Here is a 23,645-nt window from a genome sequence, read left to right as displayed (position 1 = left end):
TCCCAGTGAGGAAAACACAGCCCCGAACACCCATGAAATAGGTAAGGGGTGAAATTTGGAGTGGGGATATCACATTGAAATAAATGCATGTGCGGGGTGGTCCATTCACTGCTTTAATTGCCTTTTTTTTGTTGTTTTTTTAGTATTTTGGGGTGGTTTTAAAGCCTGAAAAGCTGAAATGGGCAGCAAATACCCTTGAATGGGGATGTGGAGCTGTGTTTTGGGACTGCTGGCCCCACAGCTGGTGCCTCGGATGTAAAATATCCCAGAGAAAATCCTCTCTGCTTGGAAATGTCCAACATTCCCGCTGCAAATCCAGGACTGTTTTTGCATGGGCAACGCTCTTGGCAGCAAGAGGGTTAACCAGTCACCCCGGCACTCCGGGGGTTAAAAGGCAAGGAAGGGGCTGAATCCTGCTGGGGGGGTTATTTATTAGGATAGGGCACACCAGGGTGTAAATCAGAGCTGCTTAGGAAGAAGAAGAGGAGGAGGAGGAGGAGGAGGGGGGAGATGCTGCCCAAAATCCCGGCATCCCTCGGTGCAGCCGCTGGACCGCGGCGCGAGCCCTCGGCCGCCGGGATCTGGGGGTGCTGGAGTAGGGTCTGGGGGTGCCAGGAGGCTGCCCCCACCCTGGGCACCCCATTGTGGGGAGGCGCCAGCATCAGATCCCACCGCGTCAGGGGTCGTTTTCCACCTTCGCCTCCCTGCTGGGGGCCTCCTCGGCCGATGCGGATACAAAGCCGGAGGAGTCGCGGCCTTCCCAGGTCAGCAAACCCCATCTCCATTCCCTTCTTTGCCCCTAAATCCACATATATATAAATATCTCTATATATGTGTATATAAATTATGTATCTATAGGCTGTCGCATCCTCTTGCTGGGGGAGGAGGTCATCCCTTCGCTCCCCAACGCTCTCAGTGATAGCGGCTTTGTTAGATCAATTTTATATATATTTTTTATTGCTTTTATATAGAGAAGCAAAAAGAAGCTGCGACAAGGAGGGAGGAGGCGGGCATCGCTGCATCGAGCTTAATTCTACGCCCGTTCCTGGCTTTTTCCCCCTTGTTTTCTTCCGAACTCTGTGACAGCTGCAAATCCCTCCTGTTTTTTTCCCAGCTGGGGTTTGCGGCACCTGCGAGAAAATGCAGTTTTGGGGAGGCTGGGAGATTCCCTATGGGTGATTTTGACAGCAAATAGGGGTGATCTCCCCCGAAATGATGTTTTTAATGATTGGTTGCCTTGGGGACACAGGGTTGCCTTGGCAGTGCGATGTTGCATTGGGGTGCAAGGTTGCATCGCGCACTGCAAAGGTTGCAAAGGGGCTGAAGTCGCTGAAATATTGTTTTCCCTCTGTTTGCACTGATTTATTGGTTTTTTTTTTTTTAATATATTAAATGTGTTTTAGCGAGATGCCGGGTTGCAAGAAGCGGGTTTGGCCCTCAAAATAGTAAAGTAGTGCATCCAAGGGGTGGAAAAACCAGTGTTTTATGGGGTGCTTGAGTAGGTGCTTGCAAAACGGAGAGAGAAATTAAGAATATTAGAGAGTGAACTCAAATTTGTCGGTGTCGCCACCTGATCGTTGATTTTTTGGGTTGCTTTTCAACCAAAATAAGGTGGAAAAATCCCTTGTAAAGTGATTTTACCCCTTGTAAAGGGTGGGAGAGGTTTTGATTTGGAGCTTTGCAATAAAGCACACTGCAAAATTGTTGGGAATTTTGCGCTGGAAACACAAAATATGGGAAAACCTCCTCTTGTTTTTCCTGCTTTTTTTTTCTCGTTATTTCAGATGCAAATCCTTCTCCAAATTTCTTCTGGCGTAGTTTCACAACGAGTGAACTTTGCAATTGTTTTGCAAAGCATTGAGTGGGGGAGATTGGAATAAACATTGAATTGGGGAGGGTTTTGGTGATAAATAAGGCTTTTTTTGTCACATTTTGGGTCTCTTTGCAAGGAATATTTGCATAGTAATATATTTTTTTAAAATTTAAGTGCTACAATTCTGGGTTTTTTCCCCATTCCCCCCTTTTTTTCTCTGCATTTGCACTTCTGATGGCGTGAGCTGGACAAGGGCCGGATTTTTTTCCGGTTCGTCGGTGATGAAAAGGAAAATCAAAAGGAAAACGGGGGCAGTTTTCTAGGTCTTGGGTTTTTAGCCAGAATCTTGGCAGGATATTTTCCCAGAGGAGCCGTTTCCAGGTGAAAAAGGGAAACACCATGTTCAGGAAGAGCTTTCTCTACAAGATGATGCTTTTTGGCAAGAGTTTATTTAAGATATAATCACAGAATTGCCTTGAATCTTGATTTAATTATTTTTTTTTTCAGGGAGAAAACCACTTCTTTTGGCTTTTTTTTTTTTCCTGAGAAAACCCTTTTTTAACTTTTTTTTTTTTTTGGGAAAAAAATGCATCTTTTTGCTACCATTTCATTCCTGCTGCCTTTTATTGCTGCCTCCACCAACCACGACTGCATCAAAACACCCAGTTTGGGGAAATCTGGAAGCCACGGGATGATTTTTCTTCCTTAGAGTCTTCATTCCTGCATTGATGCCTTCAAATCTCCACAATTAATTCCTTGGAAAACTGGGATAGAAACCACTCTGCCCTTAAAACACTGATAACGTGCTGCACAAACCCAGTTAGAACTGGGGAAAACCCCCTTACCCTGCAGCAAATATTTGCTGATTTTTACGAGTTATTGTTTTACAGGACTGAGATTTGGGGGAGGAATGGTCCCTCCAGGGACAGTGCCACTCCCCTCGGCACCTCACCTGCTGGAAATAAGCTGAATTAATTCAATTTATTGGCCAAGGTGATGGTGGGAAATCATCCAGGCGGTGGAATAAGCCTTGAACCTGTGGTTGGGATACAAACCTGTTGGAATTAATAAGGAATTGAAGGAAACTCTTGGGAGACCAAAGCTCATTCTTATTTCTTACCCCCCAACACTTATAAATAGAGCCGGGGTTATTTATAAGGAGGGATTAACACGGCGGGGATGCAGAGGGGGAGCAGCAGGGATTCCCTGGGTAAATCCTCGCTGCACTCTGCTGCAAGAGTGTGGATTTTTCCTTGTAAAGCCTTATCCTTAAGCAAAAAAGAGGTAGGACGGGGAGTGATGCGGGAAGCGGGGATGGGTCCCTCGGGGCTGGCAGCCGTCCCTGCCAGCTGGGACCTGTCGCTCTGGCACAGCGGCTAAAAATAACCCAAATCAAGCCCAATAGTTGCCAGCTCGCGAGGCGAAGGGTCGGGCTGGCTTTAGCAGATGGCCCTGCTTTTCTGTCTTTATTTATATCGAGTTCTATTTATTTTTCCTCCCTGGCTTGAGAGGGAGGTGAGGCTGAACCGTGACGCTGCCTCGTTTGCTGGTGCCGGGGTGAGGACCCAGCAGCTCCTGCAGACTTGGAATCCAAGTTTCCGAGGATGCTATCGCATCCCTACATCTTTCTTGGACTACAACACATCCCTACATCCTTCTTAGATTATTCCATATCCCTTTTTTGCTGTTCATGTCTGGTTTGGGGGTACCTCCGTGGTGGGGCAGCTCATCCCCACTGGATTTTCCCCTATCCCTTGGGATGAATTTGCTGCTGGGATGCATTTTTTCTGCTAGGTCGCTCTTACCCCAATAGGAGATTTGCTATGAAAAATGATGCAAAATAACTCCATTTTTAGTTCGGCGAGGCCAAATTAAAGGTCATGGTGGGTTGTTTTGGAGAGCTGGTAATTCTCCTCGTGCTCACAGCTGGAAAAATACCCAGCCCTGGGACAAACGGGCTGGTGGGAGCTTATGTCAACTGTCAAAACGGGAAGTGACCTTCTCCCGCCCCGCTGGTGGGATAAACTCGGGACCGAGTTGCAGGGCCTGGCCGTGCATCCTTGTCCTGCTTCCCTCTCCAAATGCAGGAGCCTTCAGGTTGCTGGGAGGGTGAAGCAAACCAGTAAGGAAACTTGTTTCTGGATAAGCCATATCCTGGGCTGCATCCAAAGCAGTGGGACCAGGATTCTGCCCCTCTGCTCCGCTCGGGTGAGACCAAACCTGAAGCCCTGTGTCCAGTTCTTAAATCTCCAACATAAGGAGGAGGGCAGGGGTTGGGACTGGATGGGCTTCCAACCCTTCCGTTGAGGTCCCTTCCAACCCAAACCATTTTATGATTCTAGAAAACATCTCTACTGGGTTTATTTTTCCCAGGTTTTATACTTTTTGACTTGCTTTAATCTTTTTTTTTTTGAGGCATCAGGAATAAGGTTGGGTTTTTTTTTTACTCCATGGTCCTCATCTCTGTCACATCTCCTGGTGGGTTGGTTTGCTGTGGATTTATAGCTTGGTTGGCATCGCATCCGTAGGAGTAAAACCTGGAGCTTGCAAGAAGGAGAGAGAAAGGACTGGCCTACTCCCACTCTAATGGGAAACAGATTAGGTGACATCGGAGACAGCTTTGGCTGCCAATTGCCCTCTGTCTTGAGCGCTAGGAAGAGAGTTCAAGGAGGACAAATAAGTGTCCCTGGAACCTTCTCCCAAATAAATGCCGACTGATGCGTTTATGGAAGCAATGGGCTTGTTGCAAAAGCAGCTGGAAGAGGATATTTGCAGTGATGACACAGGTCAAGGAGGGGAAGAAGGGGTTTATTTTCCGTTTATGGCTGGGGAAGAGTTGGATGGGTTTTAGCTGCATGCTTTGTTGGGAGCGTTGCAGCAGGAGAGGGTTGGGATTGCTGAGCACGTTGGGGTTGCAGCATCACCTTGTGCATGTGCTGTGATTGCAAGTGGTTTATAGCTCATTTTCCAGTTGTCATGACAAATCTGGGACATAGTCCTAGACCTCAGCTCCCTCCTGCTGTTCTCTAGACCTCTCTCTCTATCTATTTGTGGCCCTGGAGCTGGCGGATTGCTAGAAATCCAGAGTAATTGCATCCACACTGTGCTGCAGCTCACATGGGTTTTGGTACAGGAGGAATAAATGGATGCTGTTTTTTGGGATCATCCTGGGTCTGTGCATCCCTTATATCCACCTCCTTGGGAAAATCAGGGTTCGGGAGTGGGAGAAATGATCAGCGGAGGAGTCTTGTCTAATTGGAGCAGGCTGGTGGCATCCGTTGTGCACAGGTTGCTGCTTTCAGCAGGACTGAATTAGCAGAGTTTGGCCCCGTTTTGCTCTCTGCAGCCTCTCAGGTGTCGTTTCTCTCCTCTGCGTCGTCCCTTGGGCGTGGGGGTCCCTGCTCCGTCCTTCCTCTTGGTGACCTTTCAGGGCGTCGTGCCGGGTGTCTCTGATTACCCGAGCGGATGAGCCATCGATTGCAAGGAGGATGCTTGGCGCTTCCCGTGCTCCAAGACCTCCAAGCCTGATGCTCGGGGCTGGATTTGCTGTGCATGGGATAAATGTGCCGCACACAGGGTGGATTTCCCGTGCACGAGCTGGATTTGCTGTGCAAAGGGGGACCTGGGAGCAGCTTTTCTGCTTCCTTGTAAGGCTTTGCAGCAGCCAGAGCTGGATCCATCACACCTGGCTTCTTCCTACTTCTCTCCCAGGGATGGATCTGGGGGCTGATCTCCCCTCTCAACCCATTTCTTCTCCTCTTCTGCAGGAAAGCCTCGGGAAAAGGCACAGGCGGAGCACCCCGACGCCCTGTGCCATGGCTTCCTCGGAGCTGCCCCCCCACCCCGCAGTAGGTACTGTCAACCCGCGGAGCTGGGGTTTTTGGGGAGATGACACCCAGCCTTGTGCAGAAACGGGGGGTGGCTGCAACATCTGGGGACATCCTACGCATCCCCGGAGCCTCTCATGAAAACACAAAGAGAAATCTTTGCGGTTCTTGGGGAATGATGCTTTCCTCTGTCCCTCCTGCATCCCTTGCTGTCCCCCCCTCCTCCATCCCTGCTTGGGTACAGAAGTACCGCAGGGGGACCCCAAATGACATGATTTCTCCTCACAGGTGACCATCTCCCCCTGGACACCCCCAGCCCGTTGCCCCAAGGGGAGGATGACCTCGGCGAAGCCTTTGACTTTGAGGAGAGTGAGGAAGAAGAGGAGGAGGAAGAAGAAGACTCAGCGGTTGAGCCGAGCGGTGAAGCAGTCCTCAGGGCACCCCCTCGCCGCCGGCGGGCTGGCAGCTCTGGTGTCGGTGAGGAGGATGGGCAGGGGGTCCCCGATGTCCCCACCTTTGGGTGGCGCCACTGCAAGTTTGGGTGCCAATGCCATTTCTCTTTCCTCTCTGCAGATGGGCTGGTATCGGAGACCCAGCAAGGGTATGTGGAGTTTGGGGGGATTTTGTGGTGATTTGAATGCCTTGAAAGGGAGAACACACCTCTGGGGTTAGTCGTGTCCATCCTCCTCCCCCCCGCCCCCATATGCCATGTTGCAGCCTGGCACAGTGCCTCAGTTTCCCCAACTTCTCTTCATTGCTTGCAGCACCTTCTGAAGGAGAGCTTCAGGGTTTTGGGATGCACCTGCAGCCCTGGAGGCTCTGGATACTATGGGGGAGACTGTGTTTAATCTGATTCAGGGGGTTCTTCCAGCCCTTGGCTGAGGAAACCCCCTGGGATGGGAGTCTGAAGGGGGCTGGTGCTTGCCCTGCCTTCAGATTTTGGGGCAAAAAGATGCAAATTGGGCTGCAAAGAGAGATTGTCCCCTCCGGTAAAGAATGGATGGGGTACAGTGAGAGGGGCAGGACCCCCACCAGGGATGGATTCCCTCTCCCCTTTCTCCTGATGCCGGTGCATCCTCCTGCCCTCAAGCAGCGCACAGTCTGAGCCTATAAAAGCCATTTTTGGGTCTTGTGGGCATTGTGACTTTAAAACCTGTGTCTCCCCAAATCCATGAAAAAGCAGATGTGTAATGGGGGAGGGGGGAGTTGGTGCAGGTGTTAATCTGTGCTTGTGAACACCTGTAATAGAAAGTGGAGTGTGGGGTGGGTTGAGGGGTCTGGGTGCACCCCATCCTGGGGGATTTGCAGCCATTCCCAGGGGCTCCGCAGCCCACGGTGCTCACTGACCCCCTTTCCTGCAGCTCACCGGTGGGAGTGAGCAACGGGGAGGCTGGTGGAGACCCCCACATCGGTGTCCGGACCTGGAAGAGGGAAAGCATCTGCAGCGGTGGGTTAAAATGCTGGGAAAAAACATCCCTGCTGAGGCTTGGGAAGGATTTCTCCATCCTGGTTTGATCCTTGGAGCCTGATCTGGGTCCCTGGTGGGGGGAATTGTTTCCCAAAGGTGAGCGCTTTGAGTTTGCAGCAGTGGAGGATGATGTGATCTATGATGATGTCCCGTGTGAAGCCCTCGATGCCGAGCAGAACGGTAGGGATAAACCTTCCCCACTGGGTTTTCTGGGGACCTTGAGCCCATTTTCCAGGTGGGCAAACCAAGACGCTGTGGGAAGGAGAAACTCCTCCTGGAAGAGGATGTGGAGTTGGATAATGCTGGGAAAACTGCTGGGATTTGGGAGGGATGAAGGCAGGTGTGTTCAGGGAGGGACTGCAAGGTCCTGAGGATGTGGGACATCTGCTGTGAGTCCCTGGAAAGGGGGAATTGTCTTTCTGGTCAGAAAAGGAGTTGGATCTTGCTTGCCAGGCCCAGGGTCGGAGCGCAGCCTGGTCTACGAGGAGGTGCAGCGTGGTGAGGGACCACGGGCTGGCGAGGACTTGGGCTGGAGCTCCAGTGAGTTTGAGAGCTACAGTGAGGATTCAGGCGAGGAAACCAAGCCGGAGGCTGAGCCAGCCAAGCAGCGGGCATCCTTCCAGCCCAAGGTAACACTTGGATTGATTGCTTTTTATTATTAGTTTTCTTTTCTTTCTTTTTCTTTTTTTTTTCTCCTGGGTTTGCTCGTGTAAAGGCACAGGAGCCTCAAGCCTGGCTGCTCCCGCAGACGACAAACCAGAGGATGCTGCGGTTCTTGGGGTCTCCTGGTGCAAAGCTAGCATGAAACTTCAGGGGTTTCATTTCTTTTTTATCTTCCTTCCCCTTTTTTCCCCCCTTTTTCTTTTGCATTTTGGCATTGCTGGAGCATGGCTGCTGCTTTTCCCCATGCTTGCTGCCTTCCTTGCTCGAGCAACGTCAGGTTTTGGGAAGATGCTGCCTGTACCGTGCTGCTTTGGGATGATTTCTCCTCTTTTTGTTTTTGGCCGCTTACCTGGATCTCTTCTCTGCCTTCTCTCGCCTCCTCTGCCTCCTCCTCCTGCCTGGTTTGCTTGGGGCTCAGCTTTCTCCAGACCTGAATAGACTAAAGGAGAGATACGCCAGGACTAAGAGGGACATCCTGGCTTTAAGAGTTGGGGGGAGAGACATGCAGGAGCTGAAGCAGAAGTACGATTGGAAGGTACTGTCCCTCCTCCATCTCTTGTCCCCAAAACATCCCAGAATGGGGGGAGGGGGAAATCCCTCTTGGAGTGTATCCAGCCTGAATTCATCCCATTTTATACCCCAGGAGAGAAAAAAAGAGTTAAGCACCGCAAAGCTGGCTCTCATGTCCATCTGTCTTGCAGCTCCCTGTCCTCCAGCTGCCCAAACCATTTGCTTTTGGGTGGTTTTTAAAGGGGCGTTTGGATGAAGCAAGGTCACCCGTGGGATAGATGGATCTGAGAAGGTTTATCCCCCCCCCGATACAGGGGGGAAATCAGGTGGGGAGAAGACCTGGGAGGTGTAGAACCTTACTGCAAAGCCTTTCCCAGTTGCAAACCTTCCAGGCTGGTACTTTATGGTTGGTTTGGGCTGGGAAGGTGATGCTGATGTCAGCTTGGGCTTAAATCCACTGTGATTTGAGGTGTGAAAAGCAAACACCCCCCACCCTTCGCTCTCTCACACACAAAACCCCCATCACGAGGACGGGATTGATGCGCTTGCACCTCCCTTCCCTCCCTCCTCTTTGCTTTTGCTGCATGCCGCTGCTTTGCCTGCGCCTGCTCGCCCACGGCCGCATCCCTGCAGAGGGAGGAGATGCTGGAGCATCCTTTATCAGCCATGTGCCTCCTCTTCCTCCCCATTGGGCTGTGTGGGGAAAACAGGGTTGATGCTTGGATATTCCAAAGGGGACGGCACCACTGCGTCTGGCCCAAAAATGAGGTCCCAGTGCTGCTTCAAACCTCTCTGTCGCTCTCATCTTCCCTGCCCAGATGACCCAGCTGATGAAAGCAGCCAAAAGTGGCACCAAGGACGGTTTGGAGAAGACCAAGATTGCGGTGATGAGGAAGGTGACGTTCCTGCACAGGAAAGAAGTGCCAGGTAAGCAGGAGAAACCCTGCCTTGCTTTTGAGTGCCCCAGAAAAACCTTTTTGAGGGTATTTTATACAAAAATCATTATGTATCTTTATGGCTTTCAGCTTTTTTTTTTTTTTTCTGCTCTATTTTCTGTGTTTTAAGCTCTTGTTTGATTTTTTTTACTGTTTGCATCCTCATGCAAGCCCACTCGCTCCTTGCTCCAAGCACCCGTGTCCCTATGGGGACAGTGCCCCTACCATGCCAGCACCCATGGGGCACCGCCCCTTGGACACAGAGCAGGATCTGCCCCAATAGTGGATTTTTAGGGTGTTTTCCTAACTTTTCCGCTGTCGTGTAGGGGATGGGAAGTGGAGGAGGAGGGCGGCGGAGGCGGAAAAGCAGCCGCCTGCCCGCTGGAGCTCGAGGGTCTCCCTGGAGCATCACGGGGGAGGTAGGATCCCAGCGGGTGGCCTCGTGCCTTGGCCAGGGCTGTCTGGGGGATCCGGTGTGTGTGTATCTCAGCTTTTCTGCATGCTCCTGACCTGGCTTAGCCTTGCTGTGGGGTGGGAGCTGAAGTGCATTTTGGATGCCTGCGGTGAGCATAGAGTGCTGTGGTGCATCCCGTGGTGGGGACGGTGCAGAGTATCCCATGCCATCCCCAAGATGGTGCAGAGCATCTCATCCCATCACCGGAACATGGACATGAGGATACAAGGCGTTTGCAGAGCCGGCAGCCAAGGGCAGCGATCCTCCCTGCCAAAATTAGGGAAGGAAAAAGGTCACCCAGCCATCAGCGCCCTCCCCTTCAGCCCGGCTGGTCCCCTCCCCGTTACCGGCTATTTATAGGTGACGGGGATGGGGATGGGGTGGCCGTAGCGGGGCGTTGCGGCCATGTGGAAGAAGCGGCCGTCCCTGCACGGCGATGTTGCGTTGGCTCGCTCGCTCTCCTCCTCCTCAGCTGCTTCGGTCTCGGGTAAGGGATTGCTGTGCTGGCCAGCCGGCGCTCGCCTCTCGCCTTCCCCATTTTTCCTCTGCGTTGCTGCTTTTGGCTCTTGTTTTCCCCGCTTGCACCCACCCTTGGGGTGAGGATGAGGGCCTTCTTCTCCAGACAGGGTGGCTTTTGGGGGATGGGGACACCTTTTTGTCCCTGCCCACAGGGACCTGGCTCGGTCCCCACTTGCAGCCTGACTCATGTTGGTGTCCGGTGACAGCGGCTGGGGCTTGGGGATGGACATGCGATGCTGGGAGGACGTGGGGCTCCATCTCCACTGGCAGCTCCGAATCCAAATGCATTCCCAGCTAAGCATCTGAGAGCAGCTATGGACTCTTCGTTAGAACAACAACAACAACAAAAAAGTCTAAAATTGGGTATTTTAGGTATTTGATTGGGTTTGTTTCCCTGCAGGGGACTCGGAGGAGGAGGATACGGGTTTCCTGGAGGTCACAGTCTCCGACATGAAGCACCCACCACCAGAGCTGGGCCCCATGCCCGAGGGGCTGAGCCCACAGCAGGTCAGTGTGGGGTGGATTTGGGGGTTCAGGGAGGGTTTGGGGGAGGACACGGCTTCCTCTTGGTCCCATGATTGAGCAACCCGGGAAAGGAGCGAGTCAGCAGAAAACTATGCTGCTGCATCAGCACTTCTGCAGTGCTTTGTTGCCTCCATTGCTGCCCCCAGTCCTGCTTTTCGGGGTGATGGGAGACCACAGCTGAACCCCGGCGTTGTTGCAGGTGGTACGTCGGCATATCCTGGGCTCCATCGTGCAGAGTGAGCGGAGCTACGTGGACTCCTTGAAACGCATCCTGCAGGTGGGAATCCCCCTTTTGTAGAGGGTCTGGAGTGGGGAGCACATGGATGCGGGGATGCTGATGCGCTGGAATCTCCCATAGGATTACAGGAACCCACTGATGGAGATGGAGCCGAAAGTGCTGAGTGCTAGGAAGTGCCAAGTGGTGTTTTTTCGCCTGAAGGAGATCCTCCAGTGTCATTCCATGTTCCAGATCGCCCTCGCCTCCCGTGTGGCTGAGTGGGACTCTGCGGAGAAGATTGGGGACCTCTTTGTGGCCTCGGTAGGTGGAAAACTCAGGAGGCCACTGCCAAACCTCTGCCTGGACCCCTGTCACTGATAGCAGGGGAGGTAGGAGGATGTGATGCAGCCCCAACCTGGGGAACCACCAGCATCCTCAGCATCCCTCCAAAAATAGATGAGCTTCCCATGCTTTGCCACTCCACCTTTTTGGGGGAGCCCCACGCTATCGTGGCTCTCCTCCTGCCCTCTCCCCAGTTCTCCAAGTCGATGGTGCTGGATGTCTACAGCGACTACGTCAACAACTTCACCACTGCCATGTCTCTCATCAAGAAGGCTTGTCTCACCAAACCTGCCTTTCTCGACTTCCTCAAGGTCAGCAGGATCCAAACAGGAGTGCGGGGTGCTGCTGGTCACCGTTATGGGTGAAAAATCCTGTTTTGGCATTTTTTTTGTCCCCCTGCAGAAGAGGCAGATGGCCAGCGCTGACCGGGTCACGCTCTACGGGCTGATGGTGAAGCCTATCCAGAGGTTCCCCCAGTTCATCCTGCTCTTGCAGGTATGGGTGAGGGGTGCCTGCACTTACCTTGCTTTGCACCCTGTTTATTTGCATCCTGAATGCTGTGGGAAAGTGTTTAGGAAGGGGACAATTTTGGGGGTTGTCAGCTTTTGGGACCACCCTGATGATCATCTTCCGAGCTTTGATTTTGGAGGTACCTAAAGCGCTTCCAATAATAGCATCCCCAACAGGACATTTTTTCTGGAGGGGCTTTTGTCCCTCATCCTTTCTCCCATCCCAGGACATGCTGAAAAACACCCCCAAGGGCCACGCGGACCGTTTGTCCCTCCAGCTGGCTCTCACCGAGCTGGAGACGTTGGCAGAGAAGCTCAATGAGCAGAAACGCTTGGCTGACCAAGTCGCTGAAATTCAGCAGCTCAGCAAGAGCATCAGTGACCGCAGCAGCCTCAACAAGGTGGGTCCTTCAGCCTCCCCTCCTCATCCTCCCAATGGAGCTGGTTGTTGAGTGTTACGGTTTCCATGTTCCTCTCAGCATTGGGGGCTTCAGGAAGCCAGGATCTCTGTTTTTCTCTGAAAGGACGTTGAGCAAAAGCAAATCTCGAGGCTGACACGAGGAAACTCCCCTCCAGGAAAAAGCAAGGATGAGCTGCTGTCTCATCTGCCTGATTTTGCAATTGCTGGTCACCAAAAAAATCCCTTGATGAAGCTCTTGCAACATATCCTGGGTTGTGGTGGCAGAAACTGCAGTGGGGCACCCGCCAGCTCAGCCCTGGGGTCAGGATTTAGGGCCAAGGGATAAAGAGAGAGACCCAAAAGGGGTTGCAAAAGTCCTTCGTGGTTCTTTGGGGCTCTGCTGTCTTCGTGGTTGGATGTACAGGGTGCGAAGAGGTTTTATGTTGTGTAGCTGTGGCTGTCTCTGCAGAGCCTGGGGCCACGCATGGTCCCGGCTGGAGGAAAATCCTTCCAATAAGGGAAAAGCAACCCAAAGTTTGGGGCAAGAGGTTTGCAAGAGCCCCCAGACTGAGCTCCATCCCTTCTGCAGCTGCTGAGCTCGGGGCAGCGGCAGCTCCTGCTCTGCGAGACATTGACAGAGACGGTGTACGGCGACCGGGGGCAGCTCATCAAGTCAAAGGAACGGAAGGTTTTCCTCCTCAACGACATGCTGGTCTGTGCCAACATCAACTTCAAGTACGTGCTGATGGCCCCATACCCCAAAATCACCTTGCAAATTATAGACATATTTACCTTTTCCCTTCCCCACCTCAATTTTGGGCTGAGTGGGTTTTGCTGGCTCTACCCCAAAGGCTTTTAATCCCACCCCAACTTGTTTCAGAGGGGCAACCCACCTGGTTTGGGGATGCTTTGGCCCCTACTTTTGGGCTGCCTCTGTGCAAAGCCTTCATCCCCATGTGCTTTTGGGGTCCATGAGCTGGGGTGGGGTCCCAGAACATGCTGGGACCTCAGGGCTTGGTGGAGGTTAGTGTAAAGGGGAAAACCGTCTTTGAGCACCCCATAATACCCCTTTATTCATCATTTTTCCCCTCTTCCAGGCCGGTGAACCCAGGGTAGGTGCTAAGCGTGGTCTGCTGTGGTCGTGTGCCCCAAGTTTGGGGGTGCAGGCATGCACCGGTGCATGGTGTGGGGTTGCAAATGGGGCTCAGCTTGTGAAACGGCATTTTCTGAGGGCTTAGGGTGTGCCATGGTGCCTGCTGATGTATCGACATCTATTTTTTTGCCTCTTCCTTTGGCAGAGGCCAGCTGGAAATTACCAGCCTGGTGCCCCTGGGTCCCAAATATGTGGTGAAGTGGAGCACGGCCCTCCCGCAGGTACAGGTGGTGGAGGTGGGGCAGGAGAGCGGTGCCTACGACAAGGACAACGTTGTCATTCACAACGCCGGTGCCAAGAAGCACGCGCCAACTGGGCAGGCTTCGCACAGTGAGCACCTATCCCTTGATTCACTCTTGGGCCGATTTCGGTGTGGTGGGATGGAGCATCCTCCATGGATCATATTTCTCCATTTCTTCACTCAAGATAAAGTCTACCTGGGCCCACCGCGGCTCTTCCAGGAGCTGCAGGACCTGCAGAAGGACCTGGCGGTGGTGGAGCAGATCACACTTCTCATCAGCACCTTGCATGGCACCTACCAGGTACCTGCGTGCCAAAGCACAGTCACACGCGTGATTTGGGTAGAACCAGCCTTGGGCGCTTTGCAGTGACCATGCGGTTCCTCGGGGACTGTTGGACACGTCATCCTCCAGTGCCCTGCAGATGAAATTTAGGAATGATTCAGGCTTGTTTTGGAGGCGCAGCTATGGTTTATGTCTTCTACTCCAGAACCTGAATATGACGGTGGCTCAGGACTGGTGCTTGGCCCTGCAGAGGATGATGAAGGTGAAGGAGGAGGAGATTCACTCTGCCAACAAGTGCCGCCTCCGTCTCCTGCTGCCTGGGAAGCCAGACAAGTGAGTTTGCAGATCATGAGTGGACTTCTTCCTACCCTAGGGAGAAGGAAAAAGAGGCTGAAGACCAACCTGCTGATGTTTTTCCTACGTAGGTCTGGTCGCCCCATCAGCGTCATGGTGGTGTTCATCACTCCGAACCCCCTGAGCAAGATCTCCTGGGTGAACCGCCTGCACCTGGCCAAGATAGGACTGAGTGAGTAGTCCCGTGGTGTGTTGCTTGCCATCACCCTTGCTTTGAAAAGCCAAATTTGGGGACAGGAGGGAGGTTCGCTTTGCCCTGAGCATCCCAATGCGAAGCAGAACAGGGAAAAAATTCAGACCAAGGTGATAGAGAATGTTTTGGGGGCTTACAAGCTGAAAGTGGTGGGAATCGGTAATTTTAGTTTCAGTTCTGGAGTCCTTAGCACAGGAAGGACATGGAGCTGTTGGAGCGAGTCGAGAGGAGACCATGGAGATGATCCAAGGGCTGGAGCACCTCCTGGTTGAGACAGGCTGAGAGAGTTGTGGTCGTTCAGCCTGGAGAAGAGAAGGCTGCGGGGAGACCTTAGAGCAGCTTCCAGTGCTGAAAGGGGCTCCAGAAAAGCTGGGAAGGGGCTCTGGATCAGGGAGTGCAGGGATAGGATGAGAAGAATGATTTTGATCTGAAAGAGGGGAGATTGAGATGAGACCTTAGGGAGAAATGTTTTGCTGTGAGGGTGGGGAGGCCCTGGCCCAGGTTGCCCAGAGCAGTGGTGGCTGCCCCATCCCTGGAGGGGTTCCAGGCCAGGTTGGATGGGCCTTGGAACCTCTGATCCAGTGGGAGGTGTCCCTGCCCATGGCAGGGGGTGGGACTGGATGGGCTTTGAGGTCCCTTCTAACCCAGCCCGTTCTATTATGAAATGCATTTTTTTGTTGCTCTTGGGTGGCATCTCCAGGCTGGTGATGTGTGGTGGTGTATTTCTGTTGGCTTCTGTCCCAACGATGTTGGGGCTGTGACCCATTTTACGCAAACGGGGATGAATAAGCAAGGGAGGAGCCACTCTTCCTGCCACTTCGCTTCCCCGGTTCCCATTGAGCTCCATCAGCTGCTGCAGCAAAGAAAAAAAGAGAAAAAGTTTAATGGGAGAAAGAAACAAAATAAAATCACTTGAAATCCTATTTGAGTGCTCGGATTCCCCCGGGGCTACAACAATTTTTTATTCTCTTGTTTTGAACAGTTTATATTTTTTTCTAATCTGGGATGCCTAGGGGATAATCCTGTATCCGCGAGTCAGAAATGAAAACACATTAAAGCCTAATGTGAAGAAACACATTAGGGTTTATTTCCCCCCCTCCCCTCCTTGTTTGGGTTTAGGGATTTTTTTGCTGCTTCTTGAGGTCTTTGCTTAGCCGTGCACTGCTGGGAAGTGCAAGAGTTCAGAGAAAAGGGGTGAGATGTCCTCCTGCTCCACCGAGGATGGTGATGGGGGTTGGAGATCAAAGCCCTGCACCTCAGATTACTGATTTTTTGGGTCTCATTAGGGAGGGTCTGAGATAGGGGGTGTCTCAGTCATCCTTGATCTCCTCTGCTCGCCACAGGGGAGGAGAACCAGCCGGGCTGGCTCTGTCCCGATGAAGACAAGAAGAGCAAAGCTCCTTTCTGGTGCCCCATCCTCTCCTGTCACATGCCTGCCTTCTCCTCCAAGGCACTTGATCTGCAGGTAAGAGTGATGGCCAACCTCTTCTCCATTCCCCCAGTACCTCCTTCCCCTTTACATCCACCTTTATGGGGGAATAAAGACACAAATCCCACAGTGGATGTGTTGGATGGGGTGGCCAAACCTGTTGCAAAGGTAGAAAAATCATAGAATCATGGAATCATTAAGGTTGGAAAAGACCTCTAACATCAAGTCCAATTGTGAACCCAACACCACCCTGCCTGCTAAACCATGTCCTGAAGTGCCGTTCATGCAATCCACCCTGGAAAATTGAAAATATGAGCTGGGCTTTGGCTTTTGCCTCAAAGTTTAGGACTTCCGCTGATACCCTGCACGTGTTGGGGTAATTTGGGGGCTTTATGGCCCTCCTATGCCCTTGTCTTTTCTACAGCTTGGTGCTGCGGTGCACAACCCCGTGCAGTCCTCGCTGCTGGGCTTCTCCGCCGTCAGCACCTCACTGCCTCAGGGCTACCTCTGGGTGAGCAAAGTGACCCCAAAATTGGAGTAAAACCTGCTGGGTTTGGGTCTGTCTGGCTGCAAACCCCCTCTCGAGTTGCTCTTGGTTGGTGCTAAAACCCATTTTCTGGTCCCTGCAGGTTGGGGGTGGCCAGGAGGGCGCAGGGGGGCAGGTGGAGATCTTCTCCCTCAACCGCGCTGTGCCACGGACGGTGAAGTCCTTCCCGGTGGCTTCACCGGTGCTGTGCATGGAGTACATCCCTGAGGCAGGTGAGGAGGATCCAGCAAGCTCTCAGGAACCACGACCGACCACTGAACAGCCCCCCACATCCCCGCATCCCACCGTGTGCTTGGGCTTGCAGGATGGCAGGTGAGTCTGCATCTTCTGCATCCATCCTTTGGTGCAACCATCAGCAACGAACTTTGAGGACCAGCATGTTCTCCCACATCTCCTCCCTAGCATTGTGGTCTATGGCAGCGTGGACACAGGGACGCAGTGCTTGTTGACCTGCAAAAGCCCGGGCATGCAACCCGTCCTCTCCTTGAAGCACAGCCCTGAGTACCTGTTTGCGGGGTTGCAGGATGGGACCGTGGCCGCCTACCCCAGAAGCAATGGTGAGGACAGCCCCGTGCATGCCTTTGGGTGTGCTTTTGGTGGGACACCCCAAAACCCAGCAAGCAGGAGGTTCTCCAGTCCAGCGAGATGTTCTGGCTGCTAAAAAGGGTGATAAACGCACCATTTATTCATTTTTCATCTATTATTTCGTGCCCACCTTTGCAGCCCGGGCAGGTGGGAAGAAAAGTGCCCTTTTGCGTTGCCAGGATGAATGAAGGAGTGGCTCGGTTTGGGGAAAACTAGTGGAAAACGGTCCTGATGAGTGGCTGATACCACAGTTTGGAGCGTGGTCGTGCTTGGGGAATGTGAGAAGTATCATAGAATCAATGTCCTGACCTTGAAGGGAACCACAAGGATCTTTGAGCCTAAATCCTGTTGGGATGCAGAAGGGACCCCTTAGAGCTTTTGGCTTCAAAAATTCACCTTTTTGGTGCTATAAACCAAGCTGAACCCCTCCAAACCTGATTCACACAAGAGCCCCCTCCTTTATTCGCTTGGTTTTGGGGTTTATGCTCCCTGGGTGCAGCTGAGGGCAAGGCTGCAGCTTGTTGAGAGCCTTCCTCCCTGGGGACTCTTCGTCTTGGCTGTTAAATACCTTCCTTTCATCGCTAGAGGGTAGGAAAGAGCCTCAAATAATGCCTTGCATTGGCCTATTTTTGAACAAAACCCCTTATTTGCTCTGAGGACCTCAGCGAGCAGCACCCAGGCCAGCCCGCAGCCAGAAAAGCCATTTAAATGACATTTTAGGGTGCAGCATATCCCCTTTCCCATCTTCTACCAACCACACAAGCCAATTAATAAAGTGGCTTTGATTTAATTTCAATTAAATAAACGCACGTTGAAGGCAAGCTGCTGGGGGGTGCGGTTTTGAATCTTATCTCCATCTTTTTGGAAGAAAGCAGCTTTCCCAAAATAGCTCGTTTTTATGTGAAAACTAGGATGTACTGAAAAGCAGCTCAGTTGCAAACTCCAGGTGATGGGAGCAGAGGTCTGGGTGCCCAAAGGGTTCTTTTATCCCTCAGATATTATGTGTTTTATTAAAATTGTGTTGGAAATAAGAAAAAAGGGAGCGATTATCAATTGAAGCTGCTCAGCCGCTGCTGGTGGGGAATTCATCCCGACCCAGATTGGATGCTGTTCACAGAGACCCTCCAAATCGGCCCCGGATGAAGCAGCTCTGGAGTGTCGCTTCAAGAGCAAATACATTTAAACAAAAAAGGCATTTTTTGGCTTTTCCAGTGAGGAACGTGCTTGAGTGTCGCAGGTGGCCAGTTGTGTGCTGCTAAAAAGCTGTTTGTGTGGGAGCAAAGGGGCTTTGGCGGGGTTAAAGCTGGGGGGGCGGGGGGAGCTCTCCCCATCCTTCTGGTTGGGGTGTTAAGATGCTTGGAGGCATCCTGGGTGACACTGGAGGCACGAGGAGTTTGCAGCTGAGCCCAGCAACTATTTGGGGTGGTTTCAACTAGAAAAGATAAGGTTTTCACGCTGAGAATCTTTTTGCCCCTTCTCCCTCCCCCTTATCCTGATGTCTCTGCTGTAGGAGGGCTGTGGGCACCAGGGGAGCAGCCCACCCGCCTGGCTGTGGGTACCGGCCCCGTCCGAGCCCTCCTGACGCTGGATGAGACCCTCTGGGCCAGCTGCGCCAACCAGGTCACCGTCTTGGATGCCACCAACCTCCATGCCCAGGTAGGGAGCATTGCCAGGACTCCTTCCTGCATCCATCAAGGGGACGTGACAGTGGCTTTAGGGGGTCATACTGGTTTGAACTCCAAAGGATGCACGGGCATGGGCACATCCCTGCCTGGACAACGCCCCAAACCACCTTTTATCCCTGCTTTTTGCTGCCTTCCATCACTTTTGGGTCCTTTCCCTCTGATACTGGGTCACAGGAGGAGGACGCACAGACATTTCCCACAGCTGCATAAACAAGGAATGCAAAATAGTTCCTTTTTTTTCCCCAACCCCACCTTTCTACCACATTTAATTTTCTCATTTAATGCCCAAACTTAGTTTGCATGAATTAACTGTCATAAATCCATTGTCCTGGGTGCCACCAGCCTCTGAGCCCAGGTTGGGAACATCACTGGGACCCCTGTGCTGTGACTGCAGGGGGACGTAGTGGTGGCTTTAGGTGGGTCACACTGATCTGAGCCCCAAAGGATGCACAGGCGTGCACATCCCTGCCTGGACAACACCCCAAACCACCTTTTATCCCTGCATTTTGCTGCCTTCCATCACTTCTGGGTTCCTTCCCTCCCATATCAGGTCACAGGAGGAGGATGCACAGACATTTCCCACAGCTGCATAAAGAGGGAATACCAAATAGTTCCTTTTTTTTCCAAAAAACCACCTTTCTACCACATTTAATTTTCACATTTAATGCCCAAACGTAGTTTGCATGTATTAGCTGTCGTAAATCCAGCCTAACGGCGGTGTCGAGGATGAATAATGCATCAGGGACTGGATTCGTTTTCAGTCTCCAATTTTATTTATGACAGGAGCCGGGTGGGAATTTTTGCAGAAGTAAAAGTGATGAGGGAGGAAAAAAATAGGGGGTGGGATATTGGGGGATGGAATAAATGGTGTTTGATAGTGAGCTGTGTGATCGGGGCTTGGGGCTGCCTGGATGGAACTGGTGACTTGGGCATTGGGGAATAAATCCCATGTGGGGTGAGGAATAAGGAGGAGATCCCCTAGAAGTCTTCGTCTGCCCTCATTTTTTGCAAGCTTTTTGGGAGGATGCTCCTCTCCAGGAAGGGGATCAATATCTGCTCCTCTTTTCTTTTATGTAAATCAAATTTTGAAGTAAAATAAGGTTTCAAAGCCATGGGAAAATGACGGCGAAGTTGCTGCATTAAGGTTTCTCTCCCAGTGATATAATTTCTTGATGCTTTTATTTTTGGGATATCTGCGGCAGGGGTGATTTTTTGATGCAAAAAGGTGGGTTTTTTTCTGCGGTCTCCATGCTGTGTCTGGTAGGGAAATGCTCTGGAGCAGGGCTTGGGAAGCAGATGGATTGGTCTGTGGTGCCCAAGGAGCTTTTCTGTGCAGTCTCTGATCCTTTATATGCTGAATTTTGGGGTAGGAAAGAAGCAGGAAGGTCCTGTCCCGTCTTGTGATGGGTTTTGCAGATGCACCTGGTCTGGTAAATCAGATTTTTAAAGACTGAAAACAGCCTGGAAGGGTGGGAAAGCCTGTGTTATCTAAAATGCCAAGAGTGGTTTGGTGATGGGTTGGTTTCAGTGTCTTCTGCCCAAGCCAGAGGTGACGAGGACAGCTGGGACATCAAGGTTGCTCTGGTCCTCTCTTTGTGCAGCTTTACAGCTCCTGGAGAGAGCCCAGGTGATTTGAGGAAGCAACCCTTTTAATTTCCCTCTTACCATTCCCCTTTGGGCAGCAAACCTTTGAGGCCCATCCAGACACGGAGGCCAGCGTCACACACATGATCAAAGCGGGCAGCGGGGTCTGGATGGCCTTTTCCTCAGGCTCCTCCATCCGCCTCTTCCACACCGAGACGCTGGAGCATCTGCAGGAGATCAACATTGCCACGAGGACCACCTTTGTCCTGCCAGGTGAGTTCCTCTTTTCGCTGGCTCTTAATTGCAATTAACGGGCAAGTTGGGGCTTCACCTTGTAGATGTTTCACTTTTCTTTATGGCTGTGCTGGTTTGCAGAGAAACTGTGCGAGGAATTTATTTGGTTAATGGTATAAAGGTTTGAGCTTGGATCTCATTGACTGTGGAGATGGAGCTGGTGGCATCTTCAAACCTGTGCATGTATCCATGCATCCCATCTTTGCATTCCTGCTCCATGTACCTAATCTGTGCACTCCCCCCGTGCACGTGTGTGTATCCATTCACTTCATTCTTGCACCCATGCATGCATCCATGCATCCTGTCTGGCATTTGTGCACCCTATCCTTGTGCCCATCTTTGCACCTGTGCATCCATGCACCCCATCTTTGCACTGTGCCTTCATCCCACATCCCTGTCATTGCCCCATCTTTGACCAATGTTTGCGTCCTTGCACCCTGTCCTTGCACCTGCCTGCATCTTGTGTGCATCTCATTCCCCACATATGTGTCTTTGCACCCTATCCTTGCACTTGTTTTCGCACTCACATGTGCATCCTTGTGTCCCATCCTTGTGCCCACCTTCATGCCCATGTGTATGTCCTTGCAGCCCATCCTCATGCCGAACTTCATCCCCTCATGCCCCATCTCTGCAGCCCAATCTTTGTGCCCATCTTCATCCCCTCATGCCCCATCTTTGCAGTCCAATCTTTGTGCCCATCTTCATCCCCTCATGGCCCATCTTTGCAGTCCAATCTTTGTGCCCATCTTCATCCCCTCATGGCCCATCTTTGCAGTCCAATCTTTGTGCCCATCTTCATCCCCTCATGGCCCATCTTTGCAGTCCAATCTTTGTGCCCATCTTCATCCCCTCATGGCCCATCTTTGCAGTCCAATCTTTGTGCCCATCTTCATCCCCTCATGGCCCATCTTTGCAGTCCAATCTTTGTGCCCATCTTCATCCCCTCATGCCCCATCTTTGCAGTCCAATCTTTGTGCCCATCTTCATCCCCTCATGGCCCATCTTTGCAGTCCAATCTTTGTGCCCATCTTCATCCCCTCATGCCCCATCTTTGCAGTCCAATCTTTGTGCCCATCTTCATCCCCTCATGCCCCATCTTTGCAGTCCAATCTTTGTGCCCATCTTCATCCCCTCATGGCCCATCTTTGCAGTCCAATCTTTGTGCCCATCTTCATCCCCTCATGCCCCATCTTTGCAGCCCAATCTTTGTGCCCATCTTCACCCCCTCATGCCCCATCTTTGCAGCCCATCTTCATCCCATTGTGCCCCATCGTTGCAGCCCATGCTTGTGCCATCTTCATCCCCATGCCCGCACCCCACTGCTGTTGCCCTGAGCACCCCGTTTTCCCATCCAGCACCACTTCCCAGCCATGTTTACTCATCTGGCTTGGCCAGCCCAGGCTTGCAAAGTTGTCTCCTGCCTTGTTCCAACTACGGAGCGACATAATTGCATAATTAGTTATAAGCCCGATACTCGTGTAAGTCTCTTTTCCTTTTTTTTTAGGGTATGTTACAATATTTATCACTTCCTTTTCTTCCTGGGCGAGTGAGTGTTGGATATTAATGCGTTTTTGAACTCGCGCTCCCTCATCCTTTTTAACTCGACAGGTCATTAATAAAGTCCTCCTGGAGAAACCGAGAGTTGCATCTTCGCAGATATATTGCTTCACTGAGTCTGACGCCGTGCAGCGCTAAGTCCTGGCAATAAAATATTCATTTGCCATTAGAAGTCTCACTTTTTTTTTTCCCTCCTCATTTTATTTATTTATATTGGTAGCGCTTTCCCCGTCACAGAGGCCTTCGTACAAAGATGCTGCTTGGGTTTTAGAGGGCTCTGGAGGGTGTTCCCCATGAAAAAGCCATCGGTGATGGGTTATCTGGGAAGATGCTGCTGTAAAATCGGTCCTCACCTCACCTCACCTCTTTTTATCCCCACATCTCTTGCAGGTCATAAACACGTCCGAGTCACCAGCCTCCTCATCTGCCAAGGGTCGCTCTGGGTGGGCACCGACCAGGGCATCATCGTGCTGCTGCCAGTGCCTCGCTTGGAGGGCATCCCCAAAATCACTGGTGAGCAGCCCAAACCCCTCTCCCTGGGTGCACGTAATCTTATTTTTGGGATTGTTTTTAGCAAAACCTTATTTCTGGGGCTCGTTTTTAGCAAGACCCTTCTTGTTTTGGCAGGAAAAGGCATGGTGTCCCTCAACGGGCATAGTGGTCCCGTGGAGTTTTTAGCGGTTGCCTTGAGCACCCTGGCACCTGACGTGCTAAAGGGTGACCAGGAGGAGGAGGAGGAGGGTGAGGAAGAGAAACCTCCCGAACTGGATGGCCCCCCACCTCGGGAAATGAGGAAAAAAGGGATTTTATTGCAGTACCGCCTCCGCTCCACCTCCCACCTCCCAGGGCAGCTGCTGTCGGTGCGGGAAGCGCCCGTTGGCGGCATGCCGGCGCACACCGAGGAGGATGGTTCCATCTACGAGATGGCCGATGACCCCGACGTCTGGGTGCGGAGCCGCCCTTGTGCCCGTGACACCCCTCGCAAGGAGATCTCCTCAGTGGCCATCGTTTCAGGAGGTCGAGGATACCGTAACTTCAACGCCGAATCACCGCGCCGGGGTGGCGATGCCGACAGTACCCTGCTCATCTGGCAGGTCCCGTTGATGCTATAGCACCCTGGGACCCTCCCATCCACCTGGCACCTACCTCAAAAAGCCACCCGAAAGCTGCCGGGGGTGGCCCTGCCCTGGGTGCATCACCCTTTTTTTTTTTTTTTTTTTTTATTTTAAGGAGGAAAAAAACTGAAAAATGAACTTTTTTCCCCTCCCCAAAACCAGCTTTGTGCATGGGAAGAGGGGTTTTTAATAACGGGGATGGCAACCTCCGTGCGGGCTTTGGAGGTGCCGGCTCTTTGGCCGAAGGCGTCTGTGTGTCTGTGTGTGAATATCTATATATATATAAATATATATATAAATATGATGTATATTATTACCTGTATAAAAAAGGAATTTGTATATATTGGGGCACTTGGAGCTGCAGGAATAGTGGTGGGAGCACTCAGCGGATGCCGGCTGTGCCGAAACGGGGGGTTTTGCTGAAATAGCCTTTTTTCTTTTTT

General features: G+C 51.9%; 1 protein-coding gene across 10 annotated transcripts; it reads left to right on the top strand.

Annotated features, from left to right (window-relative positions):
* Nucleotides 1-484: 484 nt before the first annotated feature.
* ARHGEF10L (Rho guanine nucleotide exchange factor 10 like) lies at nucleotides 485-23,645 on the top strand. 10 transcript variants are annotated; one of them, XM_054085667.1, is made up of 31 exons: nucleotides 485-764; nucleotides 2,321-4,599; nucleotides 5,581-5,665; nucleotides 5,929-6,117; nucleotides 6,214-6,241; nucleotides 7,002-7,087; nucleotides 7,205-7,288; nucleotides 7,562-7,737; nucleotides 8,190-8,306; nucleotides 9,100-9,208; nucleotides 9,543-9,635; nucleotides 10,590-10,696; nucleotides 10,914-10,991; nucleotides 11,073-11,252; nucleotides 11,468-11,584; nucleotides 11,676-11,768; nucleotides 12,010-12,183; nucleotides 12,772-12,917; nucleotides 13,280-13,294; nucleotides 13,481-13,665; nucleotides 13,762-13,877; nucleotides 14,065-14,192; nucleotides 14,285-14,385; nucleotides 15,750-15,871; nucleotides 16,260-16,346; nucleotides 16,465-16,694; nucleotides 16,785-16,939; nucleotides 18,478-18,623; nucleotides 20,335-20,509; nucleotides 22,478-22,600; nucleotides 22,715-23,645. In XM_054085667.1, the coding sequence occupies exons 2-31, from the start codon at nucleotides 4,531-4,533 to the stop codon at nucleotides 23,197-23,199; spliced, it is 3,999 nt and encodes a 1,332-aa protein (XP_053941642.1). In that variant the 5' UTR covers nucleotides 485-764; nucleotides 2,321-4,530; the 3' UTR covers nucleotides 23,200-23,645. The 10 variants fall into 10 exon arrangements, with proteins under 10 accessions (XP_053941642.1, XP_053941646.1, XP_053941648.1 ...); XM_054085671.1 differs by lacking the exon at nucleotides 2,321-4,599; XM_054085673.1 differs by lacking the exons at nucleotides 485-764; nucleotides 8,190-8,306 and having other exon boundaries at nucleotides 4,229-4,599.

Source organism: Cuculus canorus, chromosome 21, assembly GCF_017976375.1.
Source record: "Cuculus canorus isolate bCucCan1 chromosome 21, bCucCan1.pri, whole genome shotgun sequence".
Classification (NCBI taxonomy): Eukaryota; Metazoa; Chordata; class Aves; order Cuculiformes; family Cuculidae; genus Cuculus; species Cuculus canorus.
The sequence above is the reverse complement of the archived record's forward strand: the minus strand, read 5'-3'. Positions and strand labels throughout refer to the sequence as shown.

Excerpts from the sequence above, each read along its gene's own strand:
- ARHGEF10L (XM_054085667.1), top strand. The coding sequence starts at position 4,531 with ATGCGTTTATGGAAGCAATGGGCTTGTTGCAAAAGCAGCTGGAAGAGG. Across the intron at positions 7,738-8,189 it reads GGGCATCCTTCCAGCCCAAG|CTTTCTCCAGACCTGAATAG; the intron begins GTAACACTTGGA and ends CTTGGGGCTCAG. Across the intron at positions 13,878-14,064 it reads CCTTGCATGGCACCTACCAG|AACCTGAATATGACGGTGGC; the intron begins GTACCTGCGTGC and ends CTTCTACTCCAG.